The sequence below is a fragment of the Ceratina calcarata genome, unplaced genomic scaffold (genome assembly GCF_001652005.2).
Source record: "Ceratina calcarata isolate Rehan_Ccalc_2016 unplaced genomic scaffold, ASM165200v1 scaffold162, whole genome shotgun sequence".
NCBI classification, from domain to species: Eukaryota; Metazoa; Arthropoda; class Insecta; order Hymenoptera; family Apidae; genus Ceratina; species Ceratina calcarata.
In genome coordinates this window covers 250,149-268,457 of record NW_017137498.1, presented here as the reverse complement: position 1 = coordinate 268,457, position 18,309 = coordinate 250,149, and the positions used below count along the sequence as shown (strand labels likewise).

At 39.5% G+C, this 18,309-nt stretch overlaps 2 protein-coding genes across 9 annotated transcripts in view; both read left to right on the top strand.

Annotated features, from left to right (window-relative positions):
- MESK2 (misexpression suppressor of KSR 2) overlaps positions 1–7,668 on the top strand; it is a 27,842-nt gene extending 20,174 nt beyond the window's left edge. For 5 of the 8 annotated variants that reach the window (XM_018037239.2, XM_018037237.2, XM_018037235.2 and 2 more), the window contains 3 exons: positions 269–353; positions 2,657–2,701; positions 3,962–7,668. In XM_018037239.2, coding sequence (XP_017892728.1) covers positions 269–353; positions 2,657–2,701; positions 3,962–4,107 — 276 coding nt within the window. In that variant the 3' untranslated portion in view covers positions 4,108–7,668. Of the gene's footprint in view, positions 1–268; positions 354–1,269; positions 1,897–2,656; positions 2,778–3,961 lie in introns of those variants that run through there. The other 3 variants (XR_001916978.2, XM_018037234.2, XM_018037236.2) reach the window with 3 other exon arrangements.
- An 89-nt stretch (positions 7,669–7,757) lies between these two features.
- Positions 7,758–18,309, top strand: part of Egfr (epidermal growth factor receptor) — a 145,638-nt gene continuing 135,086 nt past the window's right edge. Inside the window, exon 1 of the mRNA XM_018037244.2 lies at positions 7,758–10,094. Within this exon, the coding sequence (XP_017892733.1) occupies positions 10,013–10,094 (82 nt within the window). The 5' untranslated portion in view covers positions 7,758–10,012. The remainder of the gene's footprint in view (positions 10,095–18,309) is intronic.

Below are 18,309 nucleotides of genomic sequence, written 5' to 3'. Positions count from 1 at the left end.
ACACTTTTTAAATTAGCATCATAAATATTTTACTTCGCATAAAAATCTGGTCTATTTATAAGTAAGCTGTTTTTAAATTGAAGATATATTTAGTGAAACGTTAGAACGTAAGTCGTTAAGATAACGTAGACTTCTTTTCTTTTCGATATTGCAATACAGAAAGAATTACAACATCAGCTGTTGAATTGCAACATCAGTACTAATAACAGTAGTTAGGTGTTATTAACTTCTAGATAGAGTGCCCTAATACGATTCGTTTAATTTACAGATATCTGATTGCGGAATGGTACTAGAGGAACAACCAGGCAAAGTAAGCGAGGCCTTCCGACTATTTCTTCAGGGCGAAGGATATGGTAAGTGAGCGCCCTGGCGAACTACGCTTTAGACATTAATTACTATCAGATTGTCAAACGTTTATTCTCATCGATCTTCATTGATATAAACGAATCTCGCTCGCGCCATATCGTTTCGTAAAGAAGCACGTGACGATTCGACAAGCTTAACGATCAAAGTCGGTAGTGCCGTTCAAACATATACTGGCAGTAAGATCCGCAATAATCCTTGTTAGTGTGTATACAATTGGTCTATTCATGAACAGCGGAACTGATTATTCGTTTAAAACAATAGATCAGGTGTTAATGACTTCAGAAAGTCGTTCACGTGCTGCGTTACGTGCCGATACGAAGAAGTAAAAAACGCAAGAGTCGTAAGATCGTGAATATCCGTAGGCTTAAGTTTGTTCAATCGATTGCAATACTTGACGAGTATCGGTACTTTTGGCCTATATAAATACATGATACATATACCTGAATCGTTGCCAATGTTATCTACGGAATTACTTCGCGGCTTTAAACTGATCGAACTTACTTTTCTACCGTGTCATTTTTCGAAACCTGTTGGTATGTGATCCAATAATGAAGTTACACTACTTTGCCCTGTAACTCACTCGTGCGAAAGTCGGTTTTAAGCTGCATTCACCTACAACGAGGTTGTTTTCGCTCCCCATCCTTTGAATAGAGACACATTACTCGTATCTTACTGCAGATAATTCTCTTTAATGTAGGCGTTACCTGTCGCGCACTTGTATTCGAACTAATTCGACGTTCGTCAATTATTATTTATTTTTTACACTCCCCTAAATACATATATTCTCAACGCTTGAAAATACATGACGGGCAAATACGAAACATAGTACCGCCCCGCTAAACAATTGACACTAGTTCCGCGACTAATTGAATTTTGTTATTCGTTTTGGCTTCTTGATCACAGAAACACGATAGCACGTAACACAACGCTTGACCACTGACGCCCAGTAAATACGAACAGAATAAGACAAGAAGAACGAACGTGATGTATTTATAGCGACTACTTTACTTACCTTCGTCGATATTTAAAACACGCCTCTCCGCTTACTTCCGATTATTACCAGTCTCTGTTGCTATCTAACTCGACTCGCATAAAAACTACCCATTCAATTTATTTAATTACTTTATGTGGTAGATATCTGCGAACGATTAACCAAGTACGCCCAAGATCTATTCTATTTAATTAATTGATCCTATCGTGATGATTATCGTTAATTAATTGTTGTTGTTACGATCGTCTCTGTTATACTTTAATAGAATTTTCATGTTGTACGAATGGTGAGGAATGTTGTCAATCTTTAATGTATTAAGGATCACGTGCGACAGCTCCAAATATTTTCGGAAAATTCGGCTACTTTTTCCCCCATTTGAAGTATATATTGAAAAATAAGTCGTATGATTCGAAGCTTGAGAAACTCACTCGCATCCTTATTACATCAAGATTTAACAACGTCTTCGAACATGTACCTACTTCCTTTCGTTGGAAAGCCACTGGCTCGAGTTAATAAATAAAAAGAGGTTTGAAAAAGGATTACGTTGAATTCATCACTTTTAGTCTCACCACCATCTGTCATTTATTTGAGAGCTTTTTTGTTTAAAACCAAAAAAAAAAAAAGATTATCAAAGGCAAATGAGAAAAAAGTTACATGTTCACCGACTTGCGCCTTTATTTCCCACGCGTCTCGGATCGATCGAGTGGTACGTATATATCAATAACTTAGTGCTCAACTGAAGTAGTCAGTTAAGTAGTGTCGGCTTTTTGGCTATTTTGTTTGCTTTCTCTGTTATTGCCAGTGCTAAGGTTCACGCTACCGTTTTCTAAGTAGTTTAGATAGAGATTACGAATTACGATAAACAATCTCTTGTTTTAAAATGTATCACTCGTAAACGTTAGACGAGTTTACGTTTTCGCTGAATCGAACGACTCGCTGACAGTCGCGTAGAGATGTTTAAGTCTATGTGAACAGCGAAAACGTTTCACGACTCACGTCCATTTCATTCGAGTGACAAATGAGTTTCCATTTCGTTGCACGAAAGAAAATGAACATGGACGACGATCACGACCGAATTGTTGCTTAATTTTTTCTTTCGTTTCAATTTAAATGTACTTGGTACACAAGAATCGGCCTAGCGATGCATCGCACCCAAGAATGATGTTCTGATGAAAAAAAAAAATAAGAAAAAAAAAGTCCAGTCAAAAGAACATTCGCTACAGCTAAGCTGCGTCACACGATCTTTGTTATGTTCTTTTGAGCGTTCTTAAAAAGAATTTATTTTTTTATGCGTTTTAGTGGTGAGATCCCCGCGGAAGCCCGTGACGCCGACAATACCCGAAGGTAATTGTAATTAGGAATTGAAGGCCGCAAGGAGTCAAGCGCGCAGTTGGTCAATTAGGCCACGTCTATGTGTTAAGTAAGTCGGAATTCAAACTTTTATCGGGAGGTATTAACCGTCGTCGATGTATCTCACGACTAACATGTGTCTTGGACATCATCGGGCATATTTTCTCTTAATTCTGTCCGCCTTTCTATTTCTCTACAAAGGATTATCAAAAGGCTAATACCGTTCCCTTTTATAACGACACGTGATTACGGTGCAACGAACGTTGTAGGTCTATATCTTCGGACTTACTAAACTATCGTGCATTTCATTATTTTTTTAGATATGAGAATTGCCATTTCTGTCTCTCTCTTTCTCTCTCTCTCTCTCGCTGTGATTTTGATTTCGATTAAATACAAACAAATGTCTGCACATGAAAATTTTATACTGCTAATACAAAATTTTTATGAACGATCAATACGTCTTCAGGCAGCGAGAGAATCTGTTGAAGACTACATTGCATATTCATACGTTTGTTTAATGAATTTTTTGATATCTTCACTGCGATGAGAATTCATTAAATAGGAATCACAAGATCATGGTAAAGTGTTACCGATTGAGTTCCCCCTCATTATCTTTGTTCTTATCGGTAGTTGGTATGAGATAGCTAATCAATTGACGACATATCAGGAATCTCTTGTAAAGACCTTTTTCAGTTAACTCCTCGTAGACACTGATTTTTGTGACGAAAGCGTACATAGACTATTTTGAAATGCAAAAGTACCTAATCTGTTTTCTTGTAGCAGCATTTACTCTTGATGGGACATTAACAGATTGTTACTTTATCGAAAATTAAAGAGTAGCGAAAGAAAGACTCCGCACATACTGGGCTGTAGAATAGCGAACAATAAATTGCGCCAATTCACATGCCTCGCACATGAAACAATATCACTGTAACACACGCTCGATTATACTTAATCTGTTTTTTCGTTTTGCATGCATGCCTTTCCGTCTATATTCGTTTCTATATATTATTTATCTCTTTACTCAATGATCGAGCTACAAGCATCTGTTTCTCCTAAGTTTCTATAATATGTTCACATATAACACATTCCGATTTCTTCTATCCATTATAAATACAATGAGTTCTCTTTCTTTAAATGGTCCGAACATACATGTGGATATTTTCGTGTTAACAATCTCAACACGAAGTTGAAGAACCTAATTCAGCGATCCGATTACTCTGACCTGGCATTTTCGTTTATTTCTCTTTACAGTGGCACCGCTATCACCGTTGAAAATGGCTGACTACAGACTGGCTTCCCTCGAGGGACTCAACCATGTTTGCAGTAAGAAAATCGACTGGCCCACCGCTACCATACACATCACAGAGAATCCCATATCGGAAGCGGTCGTTTGTTAAATCGTTCTTATCAAATATCACAATTACCCACTGGTTGTTCTCGGACGATAATGCACGAAAAGAATTCGAAAAGAAACGAAGAGATAAATGAAAGAAATGGCAACACACGCATGGAGTCAGACATCGATTCCATCGAATGTGTCGTTGGGGCGACGATCGACGTGGCTCCAATTTCTAATTTTCGTTTAACAAATTAATATTTAATGTATTCTTTGTAGTTTTAAGAATATTTTTAATTGGTTTGTTTTAAGTTTGTTCCCCACTTTTTATTTATGGTGACTATTAACATATATATATATAAATAATATCCTTTCTACGGTGAAAGATATTTCCTAGCAACTATATTGCACGGTTTTCTTTACTTTATAGTTTATCCTCGAGATATTCAGAAGTAGTTGATAATACTTGTTTTAAATGTAAACAGTGTTTTATCGATTGGAGCTAGGATCGACGATACTGCACGTTCAATTTAATTATTATCATTCACTTTTAAACGTTCACTACAATTCGAAATTGAAACGCGGGTTTTAAAATTGAATACAACTTTTACGAACAACTCAACGATTTTTACTCTGCTATTATATACAAAGATCTTTATTCAATGGAACAATGTGTTGTTTGTTTTAAACTTCGACGAAATATTTGTACCACCGTTAACCGACGATCGTTTTATTACGTGCGATTATAAATTGTATTTCAAATTCGCAAATACGATTATCGTACAACGTCACGAACAACGAAAGATCATAATTTTGACCGCCACTTTTACAGAGAATACCAGGTTAAAAGAAAAGAAAAAGATTAGGATATTCATCGAAACAGGCGTTAAATACTTAAATCTGTTTTTGAGTATACATATACGAATCGTTAATTACGATGTGATCACGATGATGATCGAAACAGTTCGATCGATGATTCTAAACTAAGGTAAAATATGTCCGGGAGAAATGTCGTCGCATAAAAGACGGACGTGTATGGTAGCAACGCTTCATAGATGAAGCGCGCACTATTGCTTTACGTGTTCATAAGGAGTGGCGAAAAACAACTAGTAGGTGCAGGATTAAATAAGTCAAATTCGTGGAAAAAGCATCGCGCACATTTCAACAGATTTATTCGTGATCATTCGTGTAGATCAACGACGGATAACAAAAAGGCGTGATATGTCTTGTGTTAACTTTAAATCCGCTCGGCCGCACCTACTACGAGTTTTCTTGTATCGCGAGTAAAAATCGTCGAGTCTCGTAATCGCTTGTGCGCATTCTTATCAAATTCAGTGTACCGACCTTGTTACTCGCGATACATCATAAATCGATGCTCGATCGATACGGCTACGAACAGAATCGGATATGCTAAGATCACGATTACTAGAGAATGTCTAGAGAAGATGAAAGACGAGGTAGGAAGAAAGGTAGGTATTGGAGCCGGTAAAACGCATTTAAGTATCTTCGGTGACTTCGCTTGTTCATTATCCATGGACACTTTCAAAATGGTGGAATGAAAGAGAAAAGAGAAGCCTAAAAGCAACCGGCCGCAACGAGCGGTCGTCCGTGTTCTCTCGATAAGAAAATTCTCGTAGGCCTGCACGTGTGATATGTGCTTCGTATTATAATGTAGGGAACTCGTTCGAAGACATTCGCGCGCGTTAAACGTACTCGAACAAACGAATCCCGTGAAATAATAAAAGAAAAACGTCCCTTGCCCAGTGAACGGAAGGGACGTTCGTTCATTCGTTTGCGCTCGCGCACCGTTCGCACCCTATCCTTAGTTCGAGGCGTTTAGAGATACATAATTAGACGAAGAGATACATGCGTGAATGTAAGAGGGACAGAGAAAAAATGGGGACGAATGTGTGAAAGCATGCGTCCGCGTGAGTTACGTAGGAACGAGGATACGTAAGTAGATAGTCGTTAAGAAAGAAATAAAGAACGGGGGAAAAAACAAAAAAAGAGGAGTACCTGGTTAGGCACCATAGTACGGTTCTACCAGGCTTTTTTGAAGCCTTTAGCGTAACATGATAAGACGTGCCTGCTACATGATGTCGTACGTAGCTTTTCGGAAGTTCAATGCCTTTAGTTTTCTATTACGGCTCCCATACGTCCCGGATTTCCCCAAGTTTCGCGAGTCCTGTTAGAACGAACCTGCAATACGCTACCATTTATGGTAATAATCGCCACCGAAAATTTCACTTAACTCACCCTGGAGCAACGGACGCTCGGAATTTCTTACATATCTTTGTATGTATTCTCAAACGAATGAAATTTATGTCCGATCTTTCGACCAGTCTTTTTGATAAGTTGTATAAAATCTCTGCGTACGTACAAAATTACAACAGGTACAAATTTTTTTTAAAACTTTCTTTAAAATTTTGTATACCTTGGTAAAATTATGGCAATATAGTACGGCACTTACGACCATTAATGGCGTGTACTGTGCATGTCGAGAGGATTACTTGAGGAACAGGAAAAAAATACGGGGACGGTATTTTACTCGGAAATTCGAAAACTGGGGAGAGATACGCGAAAACATGATGAAAGTCGAAACAGAAGACGTATCGAAGGACGAGAGGTTTGGTCGTTTCATGTAAAAGAGAGTTTATAAAAAAAGAGCGAATATATATATATATACATATATATATATATAGATGTATAACTATGACGCGTTATTTAGGTCGGCGAATTGAAAACAGATTTGTAGACGACAGCTTAGTATTAGTACCTTGAGACTCGATTCTTTGATAGGATTGAGGAAGAAATGCACGCATTAATCATTGCTAAAAATGCGAGCGTTGTAAGAGTAAATGTAGCTTCTAAGGACCAGCGACACACGTTAACGTTAATCCCTTCGTTTCCACGTTGCTCTTGGAACTGGAATGTAGAAACATCGAAGAACGAAATACAGCCCGAGTATTCAAATCCTACAACGTTAGCTCGTTAATTGTATTTGATTGAACATATCGTGGATAAATGTGATACCACTGCATCGTACAATTGTTCAGCGAGGTCTACTCGTAAACTTTTAACTTTCATTGAAGATGTTCACGAGACGCATATCATTAGTACGAATTAATTTACAAATTATATTTATTGAGGGCAATGGAAGAAGGAGAAAGAAAATGAATTATCGATAATTCAGAAGTTATATCGCATTTGTATTTGAATTGAAAATACTAATGGTGATTGAACGTCTGTGACGCTCGGGATGCGGACTGCGGAACTGATGTCGCTGTTGGTTACGAAGGGCTTAAAGGAATTTCATTTGCACACGATCAGTCACGAGAATCAGTATCAAAACGTCATTACAAACCCGTCGGAGGGTAACAATCTTTTGGTTTGAGGTGCTAAGTGGAGTATTTCGTCTCCAAAATTCCTCGCGCCGCGCCATCGAATAAATTGTAGTGGAAAAATATATTATTGACAACTCAAAGTAAGACAAGGTATAGTACAGTAAACAAAATAAACTTATAATTAGACGGAGCTTGAATACATATATAAATACAGATTAAATAACACGTGCGCACCGAATATACATCTTGTTATTTATAATAAACGAATATGAAAAGCAGACTGAAAATTTCATACGATTCTCTCCCTCTATCCTTAATCGAGTTATTCCCATAGGAATTTTCTATTAGGCATTCACTATGAATAGTGCTGTTATATTAATAAGTGATGCTGTTTTGCTAATTTCCATAAGTATACACGATAAATTAAAAATAAAATAATTTTTAAATGAGACAGTAAACCTTTTCCAAATTTTGACATGGACATTTGTAATAATAACAAATATCAGGTAATAGAGCCTCAATGATGTGGCATTACATTGACGTGCAACCATCACATCTTTAAAATCTCATTGCATACGAACATTAAAGTGACAATACGTACTTTTATACTGGCATGGCTCCAGAGCAAGGTACGATTATGTAGCGCGTACACCGGTAAAAACTTGCTACGACGAGTATGAGGGTACTTTATTTGTACTTACCGGTTCGAAGATATCTGGTTGACAAAAACGCTCTTCCATTTGTAATCTTCGTTTTTCTCTTCCCGCCGATGTCGTGCGAAGAACATGTCCTTCATTGATTGTCCATCGAAATATGAGTTCACTTCGTTTCTTGTAATTGCACTGAACTTTGACATTAATGGGCTAGACCTCGTACTTGCGCGTTAAGACAGAATTTTTAGCCAATTTAGTGGGTAATATCGACGTTCTGATTATCGCGCCGTTATCGAAGTCTATCCCCTTAATCACCCAATTCTTAATTGTCACATACACTGTCCACAAATTATTCAAGTTATAATATCAGCGCAAGTCGAAGATGTATTCAGTAAAAATGAATATAATTTTGTCATCCCGGTGATATATTATACCTCAACAACGATTGACTACGATACTGCCAAATGTAAAATATCGAACTGATCGATTTGAAATCGCAATACGATGGCCACACTATAAAAACTTAAACTAAGTTAACAATGCCAAAATATGAATGTGTCCAAAGGATTGTGGGATGCTTATTTCTTATATTAATGAGAAATGCATGAAATTTTAGATTGATCAATAAAAGATAGTCGTAGGCGCAATTTCTCTTTTCGCCATTGCTTACCGCAACTTTTCTGTACTTAGTTCTCCCTGGGGTATGCAGTTACATGTACACACGTACCCTAGGTACGTGCCTCAGTGGCTTGGCGACGAGAAACCAGTCTGTCGATGATTTTTGCGACGATCAAGCTACTACTGTCTTCAAGGAATCGACAGGGCCGTATATGTCTACACGTTCTACCTGTTTTGATGGACAATGACCCGAAACGTCTGAATCTTAACCAACAATCTGTTGTTTTTAAACAGTTTTCAAGCAAATTCTCATTTACCGATTTTACATTTTATACTAGTGAGCATATCATATCTGTGGATCAGTGATATAAACAAATTTTTTAATTCACGAGCATAATCATAATTTACGAAAGCTTTAATGACCGAATTTTTGTATTTTCAATCAGGTATTTTGAAATCGGCTGTTTAAATGTTTATACCTAAGCGGACATTTGTTGTGGAATCATTTATCTCTTCGTGGATCGTCGGCGGTACTCGTACGCGTTCGTTGAGCCCTAGTGCGAACGCCGCCTGGCGACTTCGAACGGAATCGCGACTCGTCTTTGACAAGGCGCGCGTATTCTTGACTAGGCCAGCGTGGGAGTAAGGCTGTCCAGCGAGAGACGCCTGAGAAGGTGGTCGTACAAGCACCTTTCCACGTTAACCCCAAATCTTTTCGCGTACGGGTATCGCTTCCTACCGGACCAATCGACTGACAATGTACCTAGTTCGTCAAATATGAAGTGATTTCGCGAGTGAATTAATACGCGTTCGAATCAGTGAAATCGTAGTGCCACGAGAAATCGTATTTTTCCCTTCAGTGTGGAACCGGCGTTGTTGCAAAACAAATCACGGTGAAAACGGAACCGCGCGACGCGCGCGAACGTTCCGAGACGTACGCAATCGGTGGTTTGAGGTGTTTCTTAGCTTCCACCTGTTACATTCGGCAAGGCGAAGGAACTCGCAGAAGAGGGTATCCTTGATACGATGTAGACTTTGAATCGTCTCTTGTTGAACTGACGGACAAACAAATTCCTGGTCGGTGGAATTCGAAACCACCTGACACCCGTGATAAAGGAGCGTGCTTACTATTCGATGACAATCCGTTCCTGACGCGATACTTGTTAAATCACTGCCGCGTTTATTGTCGTCGTCGACGGATCATTAAGCGGCAGCGTGATCGAATATTTCGGAGTGAAATACAGTGCGATATTATTTCGAATGTGTGGTGGCAGTGTGGTGGATATGCGTCGACCGGTATTGTGAAGGTGTACGAGGAATTCTTCCTGGATTGAAAGGCCCTGGATAAAAGATGGGACCAGCCAAGATCCTCGGGGTTCTCGTGCTGTTCATGCTGGTGTACGTCGACAAGGCAGACGTCATCGAGGAAAGAGGTTTGTCAATTGTTTATTTAACGTTCGTTTCGAGTTAAGAATGTTGGCTCTAAACATTACGCGAGCTTTTCATACAGCAAAATCGATACGATTGCACGAATACCAAGTAATATTTGATTGACATATCACGGCTGCAGTAAACAACAAATACAATTTTACAAACGTTTCACCTTATGAACCATGCTGCGTTGTATTACAGCGGATTGCAATAGTACCTCAGTCATCTGATCACACGAGCTTTCTAAGAAAACAGAATCACTCATTTTTATGCAGCATTAATTCACAAACATATACATATTCAAACGTGTATCATTTAGTGCATAAAATATTATGCTTCCATCCACCCATGTATTGGATCTTACTCCTTACGAAGAACAATATGTATTAAATATGCATCAAAGACTACGTACAATCCAATACGTCACCTGTAGATTTCACCTGAAATACTCTTATCGTGTCTAAAATACAAGATCCCTTATCTAGGTAAACACAAGCAGATTATTATCTTGCAGATAAGCAAACGAGAAGACTCTGCTTTAATAAAGGCAACTAGAGATTCTTCTCGCCTTTCTTGCGAATTCGCAACTGTTTATTTCACGATCAAAAAGCTAATCAGATTATGTAGTAAACGTTTTCGGTTTCACGTAAAATCTATAGTAATTAATCCATCGACCACTTAATGACCTCAGATTCTTTCACTTTTCGTCATGTGTCGGCTATGCACACCGTGAGTTAAATATATCTCGTTAAACGGCTAATTAAGCCTTAACAAGATCGGTTCACCCAGAGTGCTCGACCAAGAATGAGGCCAATGGTACAACACGTCGCATTTGGAAGTTTCGTTAAATCGCGGATACCATTTTACAAGGAGCCAGGTGATCTCTCGAGGCGTTAGTCTTTGTCGTTTTGAACGATCCACGTGCCGTCGATTGCACACGATTTTAATTAACGACTAAATCTCGATTTCGAACGAATCGTGTGAGCAGCAAATCGCAACGTGATACGTGACTAGATTTGAAAATCTCCGTAACTACGTTCGTTCGGCGTGTTTAATACGTTAAACATTAGTTTATTTCCATCTATACATCGCGTCGTTGGCATTTAAACTCGTTTTAATTGAGGTTGCGATCGTATCAACGATATACCGGCAAAATAAGCCGCGTTATGCAGGGAATTATCATTCGATCGCTCTTTGTCCTCCTGGCCACTGGCCGTCGTATCGTTTAATCGAACGACATCCTAGAAAATCGTCGGATGCGAGCGGCGTCGAGCCTTTATACAGTTGCGATACCAAATACGGTAGGGAAATGGCAGGATCAAACATCGTGCGCTCGACTCTTCATTGAATTCTTCGGCGGAGTGTCGATCGAGTGAAAAAGCCGTAGCAACCTGCGGAAGAGGCAAGAACGCGTTCCCTCGCGTTCTTGACGCAACGTCTCTCCTCTCTTTTCTCTCTTTAGTATGCGAAGGAAAGATATAGAGGAGCGGTAACCAGCCAACCATGAAGTCGAGACTCGAATCGAACGCTACAATTTCGCGGTAGCTATGAAATGATCGGGACGCGCATCAAAAACATGCACGTGTACCGTATATAACTGATTTTACACAAATCTGAAACGTTCTGATTACGAGAGTCTTGAGAAAGACAATAATCCTTTGTGTACGAAAAGATAATAATCGCTAATTCTACTTATTTATTTAAGTTCCCTTTACTTCGTCTTATGTAAGTAGCGTATCCAGTATGTTACCGTCTTGAGTCTATCTTTTCTGGAACAACGTCGAATTAGTAACGTTCGAACTATTCGTTAATTAAACGTCTATAGAAGTTGTTCCTCTTTAGAACTCAGTTCAATTAAATGAATGTATTTTTGATCAAGAATTACACGCATGCGAACACGATTCGAATGTCATAAATATCCTTTCACTCCACCACTAAAGCTCACTAACATTACAAGTACATGTATCAAGTAATACTAGATAAATTTTTCCTTTTCTTAGTAAAAGCTAGATTTATCAAAGTCGTTTGTATTGAATTCTTTTCACGTGCTGAGAGCGATCAATTATTGTACCAGACGTTCCCGCGAACGGGATCATCGGGTTAGGTTTCCTAATGAAAATTAGTATAGGATAGACATGGCGTTCCCACGAATTGGTAACGAGTCGCATGGATGCAGGGGAACAAACGCGGGTCAACACCACTTGAACCGATGTCGATGACGACGATCACAACCGATGACGCATCACCTCGCGAATCATCTTGCGGAATGATGTTCGAGAGAGTGATTTGACCATTGTAATGCCTAGTTTCTTACTTCATATTACCCCGTCTTCTCTACTTTCTTGTATTACTTCAAAGAAGTGGCGTTCATCGAAACTTCTATTAAACCCTGATCGATGAGTACCAGCACTTTTATGGTTGCACAAATTGTCTTGATTTGCACTTGAATAATTTCTAGAGGTTTGAACCTTGATCAATGATCGATGCCAGTTAAATTATTATAGTATCTTGGAAACAACAACGCTTACGACTTGCCGTGAATGAACTTTAGTAAGCATTGGATGTTCAACAATTGAGCTATCTCTGCTGGTGCAGCGGTGGCAGCAGAAGCAATCAGGGTCGAGCGACAATGCATTCACCTCGTACATCGACCACGCTTTACTTGGTACATTGTCTCGCGTTCTAACGATATACTTATTTCTCTATGTTACTTCGCGCTGGCCAAGCCGCATTTCCGCTTAGCACAACCGCCGTAATGATTTCATAATGAGGATTATTGCAAACATACATCTAGCTGTGTTGTACCAGCTTTCATTAACGATCGGATTGTGAAAGCGGCGATTAAAATACTTCTTCGGTAATTAGTATTTTGCGTAGTTACGCGTCTCCTTGAGAAATGCGAAATAACCGATTAAAAACAGGTGGAAGAGATCGGATGATGAATAAAGTAAGTCATAAGCGAGAGTAATAAATAACGTGTTAATTAGATGGAAACGTGAAGTGGTAGTTCGGAATCAGTGGGAACTCATCTATCAATCTCTGTGGTAAGAACATCGGACCCACGTGTTTGGTAAACCAAGAAAGAGACCGAACTAACGTAGTTCAATTACAAGGAACGCATTCACAGCTGGTTGTAGACACGAGCCTAAGTGTACCGGGCTTAACCGTAATTGTTTAATGGGCTAATGAAATGATATACCCGCCGAATCTAAGCGCGCACAAAAAGCCAATTGTGCTCCATCGACATTCGACGATTATTCTGACTTCGTTCCGTGCTGCGTCTATGAATAGTTCATGAAGTTCGGTTACGCATGTAACAAATTGGGTCTTGGCTAATAAACCTTACGCTGTTTAAAAATACTTAAAAATTTTCACCATCCCAGCTTGCGGCATCGAATTTGATACAAAATTCAATACCTTCTCTGGAGCTTTAAAGTCGAGGACTTTCAAGTTTTATAAGTTACGTCGAGTATTGGGCACGAACATGTGGCAACGTGGTCAAGAAATTCTGAGTGAAATGCAGTCCATTTAGCTTACGGGCGAAAGACGCATCCTGCTGCGAGGGTTTAACGGTGACTGCCTACCTCTCCTCCATTCATGATACTTTTCATTCTCGGTAAGAATTTCAGAATGACCTGACTACCGCAACTAGTTCCAGGTTATGATGGCACTGACTTAAATATAACGGGAATTCGAATTATAACATATTAGAATGGTGCACATTAGAGCAAGTCTTGGTGCAAATTGGAAATGAAAAACTTTTGTATCGGTTACTTTGTGAAAATCTTTTTTGAACTACGGAATATTTGTAACTACAGAAACTCATTTATTCTTGCCCTGTTAGAATTATTCGTATTCTTCGTATATTGGACTTCACTCAGGCTTGTATTTCTGAATTTACTTCAAGATCTCCGTTATATTGAGAACTAGTACAAAACTAATAGTCTCTCGTTCATAACTGATCTCTAATTGTATCCGGTTGGTCACTGTTTTAATAATTCTACTAGCGTCCTATTAGCGTTTTTAAAATGGTTTTCCTGTTTTCATCGTAATTCTTCGAAGGATGTATCATCCGCTTTTACATGAAATGGAAACACGATTTCCGTGGTAAGATGAACAATTCTGTTCATGTCTATTACCATTGCCGGTTGGTAGAAAATCTTTCTTCGTACACTGATCAATCTCATCGGTACATAATGCCATTCTGGAATTGAATGTACATTGAGAGTAATGAAATTGATGATGAATAATGAGACCAAGAAATGATTTCTTGGCTAATTTCATGAGTTCTTTTATGAAAGCAAGATTCGCTGAAACTTTGGAGACATCAGAACGCTGTTTCCAAGAATATGATAGTATATAGTAATACGTTGAAAACACTCGATGCTGTTACAGACCGTCCTTTTTTCTCCAGCCGGCTGCTTTTACTTACGTCGTCATTCGATATTCAATCTTGCGTGAAAGATTTTGCGGTTTCCAATCCTCATTCGCTGTCAGTTCTCGTCAGCCTTTTGCCGTTGCGTTCTCGGTACGTGAGAAAACGATACACAGGCTCTTCCGAAGCACAGGCTTGACGAAGCAAAAGAGTTCAATGCGTGTTCGAAATCGAGTCTTATTGCTCCTGAGAAGCAAGTTCAAAGACCTGCACGCACGTACGCTCGCATTCATCGCGGGCCGCGGGCCAGCGATGTTTTGAAACAGCCCTCGAGAAACGAGGAGATACACCTTTTTACGATCGAGCATTGAAGTTCAACGACATTGCTCTCTTACCGATGTATAATCCTAACGGAGATATTCAGCGTCATGTCCGGCGTGAAATTTGAATCATACGAGTCTCAAGGAGCATGGTCACACTCCGAGGGTCACTAACAGGAAAGGATTCTTAGCCGTTTCTTAACGACTGTTGATTGTGATGCTCTAAATATAGCCATTCGACGAGACTGAAAGGATCAATCGCGTTTTAGCGAACACGTCGAAAAATGTCACGTTTTCTTTTCGCTTCCTTCGAATCGAAAAGGCAGACTTATATGACGCGTTGTTAGTTTCGTAGAGGATTTATAAAGCAACGCGACGGGCCGAAACATCACGTTAGTATTGTTCTTGGGAATCGAGTGACCGGCGCTTAGAAATACTGTTGGTTTGACGACACGGAGCTGGAGAAATTCTGTGAACCATTGGGAAATCGGCAGAGTCGACGATACAATAGAAAACAATTTTATAATTAGCGTGTAATGAATGAAATGTAAACACAAACTTTCCATTGCACGCGAGCACGTGAGACGTATAAAGTTCAGCGGACCTCGTATTGAAGACGAGTAGAAAGTGTTTATTAAAAAATCAAACGGTTGAATCGAGTTTTAATTACTCGCTGTGATCCTACGTCAAGGATTCCAACTGATCGTTCGTTTACTCGGTGCGATTTTCTTTGATCGGGAACAGTGAACGAGGAAACAAGGATTCCTTTGACGATTCCAAGTCTGGAGAACAACCTTCTTGAGACTGGCTCGACCAATAATACATAGTGACTTAACATCAGCAACACTTGATGCGCCACGGGTGCGAAGTGAGCATAAGTGCGAGACGGTGGAGTTTAATTGAGGTTGATGAGGGGGGCGCTCGTATTGGCCCGGAATTCAATGCCGGGATGATGTTTCTTGCTTGTAGCAAGACGTCGTCTTGGAGAGAACGCGTCAGAAAAATCGATGAACTCGTCTGCTTCTCGAAAACTAATATGTATTTCGTATAATGCAAAGATGTTACGATACAGAATCTTGGAAAACATCTTTTTCATTACTTTATCGTACACTCATTTGAATTCTGCAAGGCTACTTTCGTTTTGACCGTGTTCTTTATAATATAGATCGTAAGTATCGAATCAAAGATAAGATAGAAGAAGATAAGAACGAGTGAATCATAAAAGACGTTATCAAATGGAGAGATTATAGAGACCTTCTTGTTTATCAATGAGAATAGCTGTCCACGTTTAGACACGATGTATTACATTTGCGACAATTGTACTCCACTTCTGTTACCTAAGGTGTCTTTTATGACATTCCACGGGGTCGTTCTTTAAATGCCTGCCTTATGACCGTCTATAGGTGCTTCTTATCAAGCATGTTTTGTACGCGACTCGTATGATACCGACTAGACTGTTTGAATGGAGGCGTTCCAGCTGCTTCGGCGATCGAGTGATCAGCATCCTGTCTTCAGATACACGCATGCTCTCGCACACATGTACGCGAAAGAACGGGATCCTGAAGTCGAAGAAAAGTCTTTCACGGATATACGCAAATACATAGTAAAATGAAACTGACCCCGATAGAACAATATAAAAAGAAAAGATCCCCGTGAATGAATAACTTCTTGTATTACAGATAGACAACGAGACCGCTAGATGTTCAACAATAATATAACGAAGTAACATAGTACGCAATAGACGTAATATCGAGTTTTATTATTGACAAACTGATAAGATACAATCGTCCAGAAAATGCAATGATGAGTCTGACACGATTCTCTTCCATTTCTTAATTGCACGAGCGAGTTGAATAATTTTACTTTAAATCAATTAATTTATAATATTCGCGTTGAATTCTTGGGTATAGTTTTAAAAACCACGTTTCAAGCGGCCATTTATGAAAACGGCAACCCGTCGAGTAAGTTCATAAAACCGTCCGAGCAACGGCAGTGAAAACCGGAACATAAAATAATCACGCGTAGCGACGACGACGCTCTCGAAACGCGGTTCCTGAAACTTTGCGACCAGGGGAACCTGGTTTGACGTTCAACCCCCACCACCCGGTTCCAGATTGCGTGCCGCGGTTGCAGAGCAAGAACTTCCCCCTGGGCAGGAGTAACGCGTACGTCGTTTCGCGTCCATCCTTTGCTACCTTCGACATTCCTTCCCGTCCTGCACATCCCGTCCCCTATTCCATTCAGGCATAATAACCGTGCAGTTTTCCAGTGCGTCTTCAATGGGTGAAGATTGCACGCTACGAGACCTCGGGCCGGTCCTCCGCGTCCTCTTCCTCTCCCGCGTCACTCGTGTCCTCTCTTCTTCTTCTGCTTCTTCGTCGCTTTTTAGTCTTCTCTTTTCTCGCGTTTCTCGTTTTCGTTTTATCCCGCTCCACCTTCGCCGCTCGATCTTCATGCTCGTACCCGCCTTCGTTCTCTCCTAATCTCGCTGCACTCTTATTCTCAATTTTTAAAAAGATTTAAGAAGTCAATATATTATCTCACTCTAGCTCTATTTTCATCTGGACATTTTTAATTGTTAATTATATTGTCTAGTGGGATCGAAGTTGAGTGAATTGAAAATTACTTGTTTTTTCCATCATTCATGGAATCTTTTATTAATTACGTACTTCAGATCCAGCTTGCTTTTTTGCGAATCCAGCATGAAACTAGTTTGCACAAAACAGAAATTCAACGAACCTTAATTATAGTACGATCACAAGGGCAACGCGTCTATACGAGGGAATATCGTAGACTCGCGTTTTTCTCACGTGTTCTTCTAGTTTCTCGTCACGCGAGTAGAGGCGACATCCGATTCCCAGTAGGAAAAGGGTACGAAGCGTTACGTAGAACGTAATGTTCTTTATTTTCCATCAGAGTTTTCTCACATCGTTCGATCATATACGATCTCTCATAAGTCGAATCTCGTTCAGCGCGTTTCTCTTGCTGGCCACGAGGGAAAATCGCGCCGACTAGATCTTCCTCGCATTTCCGCCCCCTGAACAGCCTTAGCCTATTTGCAATTCAAAGTTGCGTGTCATAAATCGTATTGTACTTTAGCGCATGTTAATGAAACCGAGAAATTTCACGTAGGAAAAAGTAGACTTTCACTTAAATCGATTGTATCTCGAACGATTAAAATTTAGCTACGTCGTTCGTCTATTCGGCAATAGTTCAATATTTTATAAGAAATTAAGAACTAAGCAGCGATTGAAAAAAGCATTGATAACATTAGTTTTTCTGGTAGAAAAATATTTTTAATTGCATCGTTTAAATAAAGTATAATTCCTAGAACAAACTCAAGAAGCAATCTTTTCCTCCAGGAAGCAAATGTATTAACCTTGAGTTGATAGCTTTTTCTGGTTATCTAGTAGCTATAATAACAGTATCGCGAAAACTCGACTTGTAATACCCGGATTCTTGGTAAATCCTGTGCAAGTCTCTCTGGAATTGCCAGCGCTCGCGATCAACAAAAGAATCATA